The sequence below is a fragment of the Lagenorhynchus albirostris genome, chromosome 8 (genome assembly GCF_949774975.1).
Source record: "Lagenorhynchus albirostris chromosome 8, mLagAlb1.1, whole genome shotgun sequence".
NCBI lineage: Eukaryota > Metazoa > Chordata > Mammalia > Artiodactyla > Delphinidae > Lagenorhynchus > Lagenorhynchus albirostris.
The window spans coordinates 55,415,883-55,431,217 of NC_083102.1; the positions used below are offsets into that span (position 1 = coordinate 55,415,883).

Here is a 15,335-nt window from a genome sequence, read left to right on the forward strand (position 1 = left end):
CTTTTATCTGTTTTTCAAGTTTCCAAACAATTTTTAAACTGATAACAGTTTTAACATCACTATAACTTTCAGGCATAACTGAGTTTTTTCTAATTGTTAATTCTTCTCTATTTTAATGTCACTGCTAATTATTTTGTACATAAGTAGGTGGAAAGGCCAGGTTGAATTGGCAGAATAAAAGACTTAGAAATCTCCTATTTTAACCCATTCACTATCTTGAGGAGGAAGATGAATCTGTAATAGATGACAACTTGCCAAAACTAAATTACCAAATGATGTGTAATATTATTATTGGGTTGGCCAGAAAGTTCGTTCAGGTTTTTCATACATTATGGAAAAACTCGAACGAACTTTTTGGCCAGCCCAATATTTACAAATATATTACTTAGAAGGCCTAAGTAGAGAGAGATGCTCCAATGAATAGGCTAAAATTTGTAATCAGCACACCAAGTATACAGATTACACTGGAAATTAGATTAATTTTAACTGATCGAAAGATTTATTTATGCAGTTTTATTTTGATATGCAAGAATAAATATCCAAATGTTAGGGATGATAACAAATTTAATACCTATGAAGTCTAACCATGAGGTTTTATAAAAGCAGGAAAGAAGCCATCCATACATTTATATCCTTCCACCCTTGACACAGATCCTCAAATTACTTATCAATTTAAATACAATGCTTGGCCCTAATTAGTATTTATGAAGATAATTCTTACTGGTTTGTTAATGGCTTCCTTCAACAATTTTGCAGCTTCTTCCCAATTATTTTGTTTGTTTTCTTCACAAATATTTAAAGGAGATCTTCCTTGTTGGTCTGTTATGTGCTAGAAATGGTTAAAGATAAAAGGCATTACAAATGTACAAATAAGGGAAAATATCAAAGTTTCATTACAAAACTATTGTCAAGTGTTAAGTACATATTAAGCAAACTTAGTGCATGCTATACTTAAACATGAACTGCCAAAGATGACTCAAAGCACTAATCAATGTGATTACTGTTTTTCAAAAGTTCTGATTATAGGGCTTCCCTGGTGGCGCAGGGGTTGGGAGTCCGCCTGCCGATGCGGGGTACGTGGGTTTGTGCCCCGGTCCGGGAGGATCCCGCATGCCGCAGAGCGGCTAGGCCCGTGAGCCATGGCCGCTGAGCCTGCGCGTCCGGAGCCTGTGCTCCGCAGTGGGGGAGGCCACAGCACTGAGAGGCCCGCGCACCCCCCCCCCCAAAAAAAGTTCTGATTATAGTAACAACAAAGGTTTTGTTAAAGCTTTTTTTAAAAAAATTTATTTATTTTTGGCTGCGCTGGGTCTTTGTTGCTGTGCACGGGCTTTCTCTAGCTGGGGCGAGTGGGGGCTACTCTTCGTTGTGATGTGGTGGCCTTTCTTGTTGCAGAGCACGGGCTCTAGGCGTGTGTGCTCAGTAGCTGTGGCTCGCAGGCTCTAGAGCACAAGTTCAGTAGTTGTGGTGAATGGGCTTAGCTGCTCCGCGGCATGTGGGATCTTCCCGGACCAGGGCTCAAACCCCCATCCCCTGCATCGGCAGGTGGATTCTGAACCACTGCACCACCAGGGAAGCCCCAAAATACTTGTTAATACAAATTCCAAAATATCCTTTTCCTTCTTAAAGATATTTTTGAGAAAATACACTATAAAGTGAAAAGAGGTTAAATTTTATGTACATTCTGTAGATGCATGGCGGTGATGGTTCTAAAACAATGTAAATGTACTTAATGCCAATGTACATCTAAAAATGGCTAAAATGGTAAATTTTATGTGAGACATATTTTACTATAATCTAAAAAAGTATGTACAAAAGCAAAGTATACACATAAATATTACTTATTCTATATAGTAAGTGAAATTTGTTTTTATTTTTCAGCTGACCTCTCAAGTGTATAACTTAACATTTTAGTGTCATTGTTATTCACTGTTTGATCATTAAAAAAAAAAAAAAAAAAAGCCTGGAAAATAACTTACTCTGTCAACTTCTGGATGGTTTAGGAGAATCTGTACTATTTCAGCATGTCCTCCTCCAGCAGCAAAATGAAGAGGAGAACTAAGTTGTCCATTTAAAAGGTTTGGATTGCACTTTCCCTTCTCTAACAATATGCGAGTGGCTTCAACTTTTCCATACCTATAAAAAAATAAAACACCTAAAAAGTCACCTGAAATGTTTGAAAAATCCAAATTTTAGACAATATCTAAGATCTTTCTAGGGCAGAGAACAAGCAATGAAGACACAGATGTAATGTTTTCAGTGCTTAGGGATTTCTTATGAATTACTCTGATTCAGTTCAACTGTTTCTATTTCTGATCAACTGGAAGAAAATATAATCTCAAATACAAGATAGAGTAGATGACAGAGAATCACTATCACACAAAATACAATACAAAAATTATAAATTAGGGAGATAAAATTTTTAGTCAAAATTCTTTTCAGAAGCAGAAAGTAACCCATAAATTTAATAATGCTTTTTACTCAGCTCTGCCTTTGATTTACAAAATAGGCCCAAAGACGTAATTCTCCACATAGCTGCTGTATGAGGCAATGTGGGAGACACAAAGATATGTTACGATGAACGGTCTCTGCTCTGGTAAAGGCTTATAATGTAATCAGAGAGGAAAACAAAAACATAAGATAAGTTACATAACACTGTAAAATTTAAGTAACAGTTGAGGAGAACAATCAAAAAATATATATTTGTCAAATCATAATAGTATATAATTAATGCTTTAAAAAATGTTGGAAAAGGAAGATAAGATTTCAGTCTCAGTTCTGAAAAGTGTTCTGATAGAAGAATAATTTGAACTGGATTTTAAATAGGAAGAAGCTGAAGAGATGCTGAAGAGAAGTAAATATTCTAGATAGTGGGAAAAAGAGTACAAAGAATGTGCGAGACATAGTGAGTCCACCATTTGGTTATAAAGACTTATATAAGGTCGCAATCTAATGCAATGGTGGAAAGGTAATTCATTTTTTGGAAATAAATGGGTAGAAGGGGAAAGGAAATTTGCTTTTAAATATGGTGCATTTGAGGGGAAAATAGCATCTTTAGAACTAATACGATTTGCTGTCAACTTTCTTCCCCTTCACATACCCTATGGTTTTCCTACAGCCTGAACCTGCTAATTGTATCCTAGCCTTCTTATTCATATGACTGTTTGCTCATGTTCTTAGCTATTCTTGAGATGTCCTTTTCCCCCTCCTGACTTTGTTTAGGTTAAGTTCTATTATTTCTCTGAAACAGTTTAAAATCTACCTCCTGTATATTCCCACTACACTTTACCATTTCAGTTTTAGTTTTTAACCTCATTTTATCTACTTTCATCCTTGTATATATACATTTCTATCAGCCTGGAAGCTCCTTGAAGGTTATGTCTTTGCATTCTCCAAACTGCCTTATGTATATAAAAAAAAAAAGAAAAAAAAATGAGTGACTAAATTGTTCAGTTGGCAATTGAAAATGCAGACTTGGTACTCAGGAGGAAGGCAAAGGCTTGAGATATCTAAGAATATGCAAATTCATCCAACTGAGAAGAATTACTGTTAAGGCTGGGAGGAATGGATGAAATCTTTCTGAGAGAATTTTGAGAAAGATGAACATTTTAGAACAATGAAATGCATCTTGAAAAACACTTTCAGGATAGGAAAAGATACTAGGGGAGCAATTCAAGAATAATAAAAATAATTAATATAAACATATTTTGTATGATTCTTTAAAGTTTTCAAGGTACTTCCTTATATAATTACTTAATATAATCTTCACAGCAAATTATGATGCAGGCAGAGATATTTCTAGTGCACAGATGAAAAAAATGAAGCTTGTACCAGTTAAGTAACTTGCCCAAGGTCTCATGGTTACCAGCCAGTTAGAATCCAGTTTTCTGAATCGTGGTATAGCTGTTTCCATACTATAAACACATGCTTGGGTCACAGAATGGAGACCAGTATTTCAATAATAATAATAATGGTATCAGTTATATCTTGCATTTGTACTGACCTTTACTATAGCTCCATTATAGCTGTCCTTTCAACTGCAATTTGTTCCTTGAACAAAGGGGTGGTCAACAGCATTTAATGCAGCAGAGCAGGGAAAGAGATTAAAAACTCAGAAAAGGTTAATAAGGTTCATGAAGAGTGAAAAAGAGAAAGCAGTGTGTGTGGCCCCCTTACCATTGAAGTCTGGCTATGAAAGGAAGGGAATAAACAGGATAGTGGCCAGAAGAGGCAGCAGGTTCAAATTAAGGTTCTTTTTCAAGGAGGGAGAGGAACCATGTATGTTTGAAGACAAGAGGAAAGAAAGTGCAGAAAAGTAAGAAGTGAATTTAATGGGGAACAAGAAGGATTTTTCATGCAAACTCTATGATACAGGAGAGAGATGGGAACAAAAAAACTGATGATTGGGGTGGAGAAGAAGGACATTTCTGATGGCCTCAACTGTCTTTGAAAATAGGGGGTAAAACTATCTGATGAGAGTAGAGAAAAAAGGTAGTGGAAGTTTAAGTGCTTAAGAGTAGAAAGATTTAGAATAGTTTATAGGGGACCAAAAGGCTGCCAAGATGAATGAGACAAAGACAACACACAACTGGCTACAGTGAAGGCCCAAATGAAATCAGATGGAATAATTTGTAGGGAGCCAAATCATCATAGTTCTAAAATACTCTTTAGCAATGATATGAAGCCTGAAGGTACTATCAGAGAGAGAAGATACTGATTTGAGAGAGGTGAGAAAATATGAGATGTCAGTGAGACTTTTACTGAGTGGCTGACAAGTTACCCATAAGGGGAGAAAGCCAACTTAAATAGTTTTGGAAAATGGTGATTCTAGTAAAGAAAATTTTTAGGCACATGTCATCAATATGAGAATTTTTGAAGTTGGAGTAATCCTAGGAGTGATTTAATTAAGTGGTCCTCAAAGAGTGATCCAGGAAACTCTTTGATCTCTGAAATCTTTTCAGGGTGTCCTCTTGGTCAAACATATTTTCATAATAATACTAAGATGTTATCTGCCCTTTTCATTATCATTTTCTCATAAGTGTACGATGGAGTTTTCTAGAAGCTACCTGACATGAAAATTGCAGCAAATTAAAGGCAGAATCAGATGTGAGAATCCAACTGTCTTCTACAAGGCTAGTCAGTAAAAAGATGCAAAAATGTAAAATAATGCTACTTTTCTCATTAATTTTTTTGTTTTTGGAAAATAAGGGCATATTTCATAAAACTTTGTTATTTATGTTAATATATATTTACTGTTATTTTAAAATGAATTAAGAAATGCTTAAAATATTTTTCAGTTTAAACTTCTAATATAGTAACACTAGATATACTTCACATAAACCAACGCTAATTGGGATCCTGTAATTTTGAAGAATGACAAGGAACCCTAACACAAAAGTTTGAGAACCACTGATCTAATAAAACCCCTCATTTTAAAGATGAGAAAACAGAGAAAGATGGGTAAAACATCTTGTCTAAGCTTATAAAGATAGGCCCCAAATCCCAGTCTCTTGATGAGATAGCCCAGTATTCCCCTTCTCAATCCTCGTACCAGTTAGTGAATAAGAGTACATTTCCAAGATAAGGTAATTTATGTTCTTTACTAAACAGTTAAATCAGTCTTCATTCAAATTCAAATGAATCAAATTATCTATCTTATTAAAAGTATTGCAGGACTTTCCTGGTGGCGCAGTGGTTAGGAATCCACCTGCCAATGCAGGGGACACGGGTTCGAGCCCTGGTCCGGGAGGATCCCACATGCTGTGGAGCAACTGAGCCCATGAGCCACAACTACTGAGCCTGCACTCTAGAGCCCACGAGCCAAAACTACTGAGCTCACACGCTACAACTACTGAAGTCCGTGCGCCTAGAGCCCGTGCTCCACAACAAAAGAAGCCACCGCAATGAGAAGCCTGCACACCACAATGAAGAGTAGCCCTCGCTCACCACAACTAGAGAAAGCCCGCGCACAGCAACGAAGACCCAATGCAGCCAAAAATAAAAAAAATAAAAAGTATTGCAAGGTGACCTATACTACCAGTGGTGTATTAAACTTGGTTATTATTTCCAGCTAACAGAAATTAGTTTTATCGAAGGATAAAACTCTCCCTTGGTGTATTGCAGTAATACGACTTTACAAATAAAAATACAACAGGTAATGAATTTTAGATTCAGACATCAAAATCTTTAAATTTTTATAACACTTTAATAACAGACAACATTTTTTGAGTGCTTATTAATGCCAGGTACCCTTCAAAGCATTTATTTGCATTTTCTCCTCTAATCTGAAGAGAGGCACTAAAATTAAGCTCATCTTTTAGATAAAGAAACAGATCCTTAGAGACATTAAGTAATTTGCTAAAGGCCATACTTTTAGGAACTAAAAGTTTCAGTTGGGTCTGAAACATAGGTACATTCCAAAGCACATTAAATACTATACCATACTTCTGTTTTTATGTAATAGGCAATTGAAAATATTACCATTCTTTTAATAGAGAAGAAAAAAAGGCCCTGCCGCAAAAAGGGCAACAATATAGGCAAATATAAATTTGGGATTCCTAAGCTAAAATTTACTGCCTCTGTCTTTTTCAATTCCACAGTGTACTTTTTTGGAGTTTGAACTATATTCTCTACCTCTTTCTGTTTAGCTCAACAAAAAGCATGTGATTTCTTCTGGTACTGCTGCTGCTACCAGTATCTACCAGTAATCTGAAGAAACAACTGTAAGTTCAGTGTAAGAAGATTTAGGGTAACTTTTTCCAAATCTGAGTATAAAAATTCCCTGTAATGGTAAAACAATTAAGAATACATTTATAGAATAAAAGATTATATTTTTAAGGAAACAGAAAAAAAATTAAGAGCATATTTATTTAATAAAGGAGCATATTTTTAAGGAAACAGCATATTTTTAATGGAGAAAAGATATATATTAAAAGCAACTATATTTAGCTACTAGATCAGAAATATTGATCAATAAGCTGTTTGATCACAGTGAAATAAAAAGAGTTTGAGTTGAAAATGATCTAATTAATATATTTTACATATAGATAATAAACTAAGATGCAGAGAGGTAAAGTAAAGCAGCACCAGGGACTGGTTTCATGGGAGACAATTTTTCCATAGATGGGGGATGGTTCAGGCAGTAGGTAACGCGAGTGACAGGGAGCGGCAGATGAAGCTTCGCTTGCTCGCCTGCAGCTCACCTCTTGCTGTGTGGCCCGGGGCCTAACAGGCCGCGGACAAGTACCGGTCCACAGCCTGGGGGTTGGGGACCTCTGAAGTAAAGTCACTTGCTCAACGTCATGCAGCTAAAAAGTTGTGGACTTTAACAGGCCGTAAATAGTGCAGGCACTTCTTAAACTAGTCAAAGAAGTTCACTTTAAACAGTAAGTCAAAGGCAACTTTCCCATAAGAAATAATAGTAAATAACTTAATTACATCCTTTCTAGAGGACAGGCTACAGCAAATAGTTAACTACTGCTACGAACATAAATTTAAGAACGTAACCCAGGCTGAGGGGAAGAGTTATTATTATGTGAGAAGAGTACCAGAGCAAGAACTACACTGGGCAACTAGTGGAAAGAGCTAACTCCAATCCTGTGAGCTAATCCCTCTCATAAAAAAAAAAAAAAAAAAAAGGAAGGCTTTAATTCTAATGAAAACTTTTGGTGTTTCCTGATACCACAGCTTTCCAAAGAACTAAAAGAATACTTTTCTAACATGATGCAAGGTCAAATCATAGGTAGCTAACACATGTAAATTTTATAAGGATAGGGCTTCCCTGGTGGCACAGTGGTTAAGAATCCGCCTGCCAATGCAGGGGACACAGGTTTAAGCCCTGATCTGGAAAGATCCCACATGCCACGGAGAAACTAAGCCCATGTGCCACAACTACTGAGCCTGAGCTCTAGAGCCTGCAAGCCACAACTAATGAGCCCATATGCCACAACTACTGAAGCCCACGTGCCTAGAGCCCGTGCTCTGCAACAAGAGAAGCCACTGCAATGAGAAGCCTGTGCACTGCATCTAAGAGTAGACCCCACTCACTGCAACCAGAGAAAAGCCTGCACGCAGCAACGAAGACCCAACACAGCCAAAAATAAAAAATAAATAATAACAATAATAAAATAAAATATAATAAGGATAAACAAACATAACACAACTCCAGTATGAAACAATAGAAATTGCAAGGGTGAATAAGGGACTGTGTGCTGTGCAATGGCACTTGCTAGTCATTAGCTATCCTACTGCATGACCTCAGGATGCCTGAAAACATTAATGATACTTTTCCTGTGGGGCAGACCTTGTAAATCTGAACGGTGTGGCACATACACAGTAATCAAAGATTACTACAGAGAAAGCTCATAAGGCAAACATGGTATAGGAAAAAGTGGCTGGAATGAGAACAGCTTTGAAAAGAAGCACTAACATTTATAAACTAAGGATTCATTCTTTCTAAAAACAAAAGAATAATCTATTTACCAGCATGCATAATGAATGGGTGCCCAGTGGTCACTATCTAATTGGTTGACTGAAAATCTTTCATTGAGAAGTCGGCTTAATAATTCCGAATCTCCTTCACAGGCACTTCGATGGAGAGGAAAATCATCTACCCACTGTCGTTCCCTAATCATTAAAAGAAAAGAAGAAAAAAAAAACAGGCACTGTTGAAATTCATATTGTTTTGAAACAAATGTGACATATCTATGAAAGCTATGTTTCACTGAGCAGCTGTAAACTAAATCATTTAGGTAATGATTACATTGCATACTAATTGCATATATCATTTTAAACAGTATTTTAACATTAGAATTAGGTGTTTAAAAAGCAATGTGAAGGAAAACCAGAACAATACTTGTCTTCTGTGACACTGCTCATGCTTCTCTGCCATTTTTCCTGTTTGGGAATTTGGATTTTTGAGTAGTCTGGAGCTCCTAGACCAAAGTATGGATTTATTACCACTTTATCTACCTAGAAAGGGAAAACAAAACAAAACAAAAACAAAAACAGCTTTAGATACTGAGCTTTAGACACCTGACTTTGATGTATAAAAATAGAGCTAAGTACGGATGTCATCTTAATGTTTACAATTAGTAATAGATGCATTTATCTCAGGAAAAAAAATTACATTTGAAATGACATGTCTTTTGAAATCAAAGCCAAAATTCATTCAACTCTTACCCGGTTTGTATATTGAAGATCTGATCCAAACAAAGGGTTGTAAATACAGGTATCTGCTTTCTCTAGGGCTAACATTTTACTCTTTATTTCTAGTGCACTATAGCCCATATGTAGTGAGTTTTCTGTCTGACCTGATTCAGTAGCATATGCAGGGTTTATAACATTAGTTTTTATCCGCTCAAGAGGAGAAGGTCGGAATAAAGCCGGAATAAAGTGAGATTGTGCATGACGTTCATCTAACCACCTGGCAAAATAAAAAGAAGAGGTAGTAGATGTATTTGTTAAAAAGTGAAGATGAAAAAACTAAACTACTATCCAACTCTGATGTGTGATTCTTTCTAATACTACATTCAGATTTTTATAATTTTTTTTAAAAATAAATTTATTTATTTATTTTTAGCTCTGCTGGGTCTTCGTTGCTGCGCGCAGGCTTTCTCTAGTTGCGCGAGTGGGGGCTACTCTTCAGTGATGTGCACAGGCTTCTCACTGCAGTGGCTTCTCTTGTTACAGAGCACAGGCTCTAGGTGCATGGGCTTCAGCAGTTGTGGCACATGGGCTCAGTAGTTGTGGCTCGCGGGCTCTAGAGCTCAGGCTCAGTAGTTGTGGTGCACGGGCTTAGTTGCTTTGCAGCTTGTGGAATCTTCCCGGACCAGGGCTCACACCCGTGTCCCCTGCATTGGCAGGAGGATTCTTAACCACTGTGCCACCAGGGAAGTCCCGGGATTTTTATAATTTTAATTAGTGTTAAGTACTTCATTTACTGTAAATAAAAGTTCTGTTATTGGACATAGCAAACTATTTTTTTAATGCATGTAACAAATAATAATTAAAATCCTTTTCAAAAAACACGAAGCCCTTTAAAAATTTAAACCACTGAGATGTAGGTGACATTAGACCTGCTGTTACAGAAAGACAAAAGGCATGACAGGTGAAACGACTTGTTCACTGATAAGGGTAAATCAATACTAAATCTAGTTTTATAACAAAGGAATCTTAATTCTTAGGCCAGGGCAATCTTTGTCATTTTCTAAGAATAAACTTAACATGTTGCAAGCAAATCAGGACAATCTTGTCTTTGGGGTTTAAAATTTTTATATTATACTTCAAAAACTTACCATTTCTTAATATATATATTATTAATTTTATTATTTTCTTCCAAAAGAATTTCTATCTCTCAGAGCTAATATCTAATATGAACATGTATTTGATTTATTAAAAAATATTTTTAATGGCAGTTCTTACTTATCCAAGGCTATTAACATTCTTGCTGTAAGTGCAGCAAAGTGAGTGCTGGATTCACTACAGACTCGCATAATATCTTGTAAGCAGTAAAAAATTGGGCATCCTGGAGTATACGTATATTTAGTATTATCTGAAAAAGAAAAATGAAGAATTATGCCATCATATAAAAGGTTTACGACTGCATGATTTTTATTTAAAAGTACACAGTATGTTAAAAAAAATTGTTAAGTATAACATAAATTGTTCTAGATTTTAAATTAGTAGACTTGGATTCAATTGCTGGCCAGCTCTGTGACCTTATCCATTTGGGTGAATGCAGGATTTAGAATCCTGGAGGACTACAGAAATTGTTTTCCCTTTCTCTTCCTCAACAATGTTGTAAAATTCTGATTAATAATAAGGTTTCCAGCACCACTTAACATACTGATCTGTTTAACCTAAGTATGGCTGGGGAAAAAAAAAATTCTGTAATGATAGAGCTGGCTAATAAAATACGTGTAAGTACTGTGTAGCAGCAGTCTGATGAGATGTCCACAGTGGGTCATTAATATATCATTAGTATTATTACGGCCTTACATGAGGCCAGTACTCTACAGGTTCCAAAGTGATTTTTACATCTAATACCTCACTGAATTCTTCCAGCACGATGAACCAAGTAGGAGCAGGTATCTATCTTACAACTAAAGAGGTGAGGCTTAAAGAGGTGATTTGCCCAGAACACAAAATTAGTGGGCTGCATGGTCTGCACTGAACCTCAATATTTTTTCTATTATTCCAGCATAATAGGATAAATTCCTTGTCAAAGCTCAAATTAAATTTTCATATTAGATCTAAGTTCTTTAAATATTACCACTACTGTTGGGAAGAGTATTTTAGAACTATTACTGACACTTTCTTTTCCCAAATATAAGATAGGTTCTGATCATAATCTGTTAATTTTCCAAAATACATAAATTTTTATTTCTATTCTACCTATATAGCACAGTCTGAAAAATCCCTCATTATAAGCTAAAAACTTTTTGTTTCGATTATGGCTTCCTTCCTCACTTCTTTGTTCTACTTTTAAAAACAGAAACAAAAATATTACTGATCAGTCTGGAAGCCTGAATATTACTTTGAAATCAAACAATCTTTTTAAGTAACAAATTTCTCCATCTTCCATTATCTTAAAAACATGTATTCTATAATAGTATTACAATAGTAACTATGAATCCAAATTCCTAAGTTCCTCAACAGACTTTAGCTTAGCACCTAAGGTATACAAAGATTCATAAGGTGAAACTTAGACTTTACCTTTGACAACTGATGGAACAATAAATAATGCCGCTTCTCTGCCCATCTTCTCCCCATCCAGAGGAAATTTCTTCATTAGTACCACTCGTTTTCCTAATCATTTTTTTTAAGTCAGTAAAGATAAAAATAATGGGCCTTTTAAAATCTTATATATTACCTTGAGAATTAGAAAAAAATATTTTAAAGGCAGTATTAAGAGGAACTGAAATATAAAAAGTCAATTTTATTATGGGCACTAATAAAAACTGGTAATTCTGATAATAATGTAAATCATTCTCTGGACAATCAACCAATAGATCCCCTGTTCTGACTCACTAAAAGAGAAGCTTCCTATACGTAGCAAGGAAAACCATCCTGCTAAGGACTGATAGAGCAGCTGAACAGCAACACATCCTGCAAGGTGAACAGGCATATACTTCATTCAGTTGGGATGTAGATGGTAAGAGTTTCACTAAAGTCTAAGCTGGCCAAGAAGCGTAGTGTACATAAACTGCAAAGTCTTAAAGTTTAGCAGCTCTTCATTTAATATTCAACCTCCACTCTCAATTTCAGTTTTTATTAAAATCTGATTGGGCTATAAACTGTTGTTCTGAATTGTAACCACCATTCTCTTTTTTTTTTTTTTGCGGTTCGCGGCCTCTCACTGTTGTGGCCTCTCCCGTTGCGGAGCACAGGCTCCGGACGCGCAGGCTCAGCGGCCATGGCTCACGGGCCCAGCCGCTCTGCGGCATGTGGGATCTTCCTGGACTGGGGCACGAACCCGTGTCCCCTGCATCCGCAGGCGGACTCCCGACCACTGCGCCACCAGGGAAGCCCGTAACCACCATTCTTATACTTAGTCTGTTGTTCCTGATTTGGCAGCAAGGGGGCTATAAATAACAACGTACAAGTCTTTCACTCTAAAACCTTTCATATTCTGGATATCTTTGTCATAATTTTTATCAACCCTTCCAATCTCCCCATCTCAAGAAATAGAACCTTGTTCTTGACCCAGGTAGGAATGCCTGGCTGGATGCCTTCTGCGGACAGGTAGATAATATGAGCTCAAGCAGCTTCATTCATTCACAAAATGCTGGAGTCAATATTTGTGATTATTATGGCACATTATTATTATAGCCCCCAAACAATTTTTTACAAAATAGACACTTGTACAAAATATAAGTGTTAGATACATTCTAATAAATTTGAGAGGCAATATTTCTTTTGTCTGGCTTGAGGTCTTGTCCCACTTAATCTTTCCTGCCTTGCAGCTTCCCTAAATCCAGTTCTGATCCATTGTTTAATTGCCTACTTTGCAAATTATACATGCAACTGTGAGATCTGTCATGCGGGGAAAGAAAAGCACTGATTACAAGTTGGGAAATGAAGTTCTAGTCCTAACTCCTCCACTAATGGGAATATGATTTTTGTAGGTGACAACCTATGTTTGCATTTCCATTTTACAGATGTAAAAATGACTATATACTAACTCACAGGACCAATTTAAGAATTTCATTAATAAGTAATTGTGGTAGTGTTTTATAAACTATATATAGCACTGCACAAAAAGGCACAACTACTGCTATTATAAAGTCATTGGTAATTTTCATGTGATGCTTATATAAGAAATCATATTACTCTATAAAAATATTTCACACTTTTAGAAAACCTCAATTGAATAGGATAGTCAGGTATGGCATGGTTCATTGATATAACTGTCTATTTAGTTAAGTAAAACTTCTTTACTTTCATTTCTCTTATTAAAAGCTGCCTGAAAATGTATTAGTACATTCTACTGTCTAAGTATATAAGATATAATTGTGCTAGACATGTTTCAGGGTGCCTATCCACTTGTAACTTCTCCTAAGAAAAACTACCCAGCCCTCTGGGCCGGGGGATATTTTTGTTAACACTGATATCACTTATATCCCCCTGCTTGGTAAATGAACCAAGTGGTAGAGTTCGGCTAATTCATAGCAAATTATGACTTGTCTATCTCAGCTCAAATATGTGATTTGGGCTCAGACTTTGTCTCAGTAATTTGATCTCAGAATAGATCCTGATAACTATAACAATTTAGTGATAGTAAAACAAATCTGGATGAAAATTTATCAGAGAAGTCCAAGACTGAGGTAGAAAAGGCTGACAAATTTGTGGCATCCAAAAGAAGAGCCTTTCACTTGCCTTGATCACCCACAGGGATAGTCCCCCTTTTTAGCTAAGATCAATTTCTAGATCATTTTATTTAAAAAGTCAATCTGATAATTAGGGAAAGGGGATTCTCTCTGTAGTACTCAGAATGTGTATCAAAGATCTGTAAATTTATGCAGGAACTTCTTATAATCTTGAGTTACAATGCTTAGAGCCCCAAGCCACAAAAACCCTGCAGGCCCTATTGAGGAGGTTACCAGTTGGGGAGATAAATATGGTGAATGGTACCTCCAGAAGTTATGAAACAGGCTTAGTTCAGCTATCTCTAGAGAACAACTATCCCAAATAACCAACAAATCAAATTACAGGATTCAGCCTTATCTCTGCAACAAAAATAGTCTCTTTAGTGAGAGATGAATTAGACAACTAATCTCTATAAAGATGAACAAATAGAAAAAAACACTAAATAAGCTTTAAAAAACTGAAAACTAGGCACAGAGAGGTATGCTTTACCTCACTATCAACAACTGTTTTCAACTGCTGTTTGACTGAAATTAGCTTTACCTTTTTAATTATAATGCCTGAATCCTGGACAGAGTATATAATTTCTGTAACTTCTGCTATATGCTTCTTGTGAGGCCACAGCCTGATAAAATTTATCATTAATGTTTAATCAGTTTCATAGGCTATAGATTATCTAATATTTTTAATGAGGCCTGAACCTTTCAGGGTGAATACTTCTACAATTTATTTTGGCTCATTGAAAATGATCTTCTTGTGACCAAATGGGAAGAAAACCTCTGCTGACTGGTAATTTATAGGACTTGCTCTAATACACAAAATCTTAACTGTTACTTAGTTATGGAGAGAGGTTTATAGTTTTCTCTTGTCCTGGAGTAGAGAAACAAACATAGTAGTTCACAGATACTTATCTAGGGAAATATACTTCTAACAAAAGTAATTTTGTGCTTTCTTTTAATTTTTAAGCCACCTGTTGGCTTCCTCTCTCTCTTGAACAAATCATTAACACAATTTAAATATTTTCAATTTTTTTTTTACTTAAAATTATCTAAACATTTCAAAAATATTTTTTAACTTAAAAAAATTGTTAAGTTGCTTTTTGAAGGGGGCTTGGCTGCACCTTAAAAAAAAACCCTAGAAATTTCTGAGTCTTTTTCAAGTTTTTCAAATGAAAAGGAACATAAAAAGAAACTGATTTTAATCTACTTTTTAAAATGTCTTTCTCCACAAGCATTTAAAGCCAACTGTGTTAAAAAGAAAAGTTTCTTACCTCTGATACCCTGGTTTGCAGGAGAAATTGGTTTGGTGGTTTCTACTACATAATCCAATATGCCTTGTGTTATTTCACTGTTGCCCTGAAGTTTAGTTTCCAACAAAACCTTCTTTCTCTTTTTTTTCTGTCCTTCAATGGGAACTTCATGCAACAAAATCTTAGATGAGAAAAATAATATTAAGAGAGTGTTTAAAATTAA

At 35.8% G+C, this 15,335-nt stretch overlaps 1 protein-coding gene across 6 annotated transcripts in view; it reads right to left on the reverse strand.

Moving 5' to 3' along the window:
* KRIT1 (KRIT1 ankyrin repeat containing) overlaps nucleotides 1-15,335 on the reverse strand; it is a 38,133-nt gene that overhangs the window by 16,491 nt on the left and 6,307 nt on the right. For 5 of the 6 annotated variants that reach the window (XM_060157027.1, XM_060157022.1, XM_060157026.1 and 2 more), the window contains 8 exons: nucleotides 15,134-15,293; nucleotides 11,713-11,805; nucleotides 10,420-10,549; nucleotides 9,178-9,421; nucleotides 8,852-8,967; nucleotides 8,479-8,622; nucleotides 1,977-2,133; nucleotides 722-829 (listed from right to left, as the gene is read on the reverse strand). In XM_060157027.1, the coding sequence (XP_060013010.1) occupies nucleotides 722-829; nucleotides 1,977-2,133; nucleotides 8,479-8,622; nucleotides 8,852-8,967; nucleotides 9,178-9,421; nucleotides 10,420-10,549; nucleotides 11,713-11,805; nucleotides 15,134-15,293 (1,152 nt within the window). Of the gene's footprint in view, nucleotides 1-721; nucleotides 830-1,976; nucleotides 2,134-8,478; nucleotides 8,623-8,851; nucleotides 8,968-9,177; nucleotides 9,422-10,419; nucleotides 10,550-11,712; nucleotides 11,806-15,133; nucleotides 15,294-15,335 lie in introns of those variants that run through there. The other variant, XM_060157029.1, reaches the window with a different exon arrangement.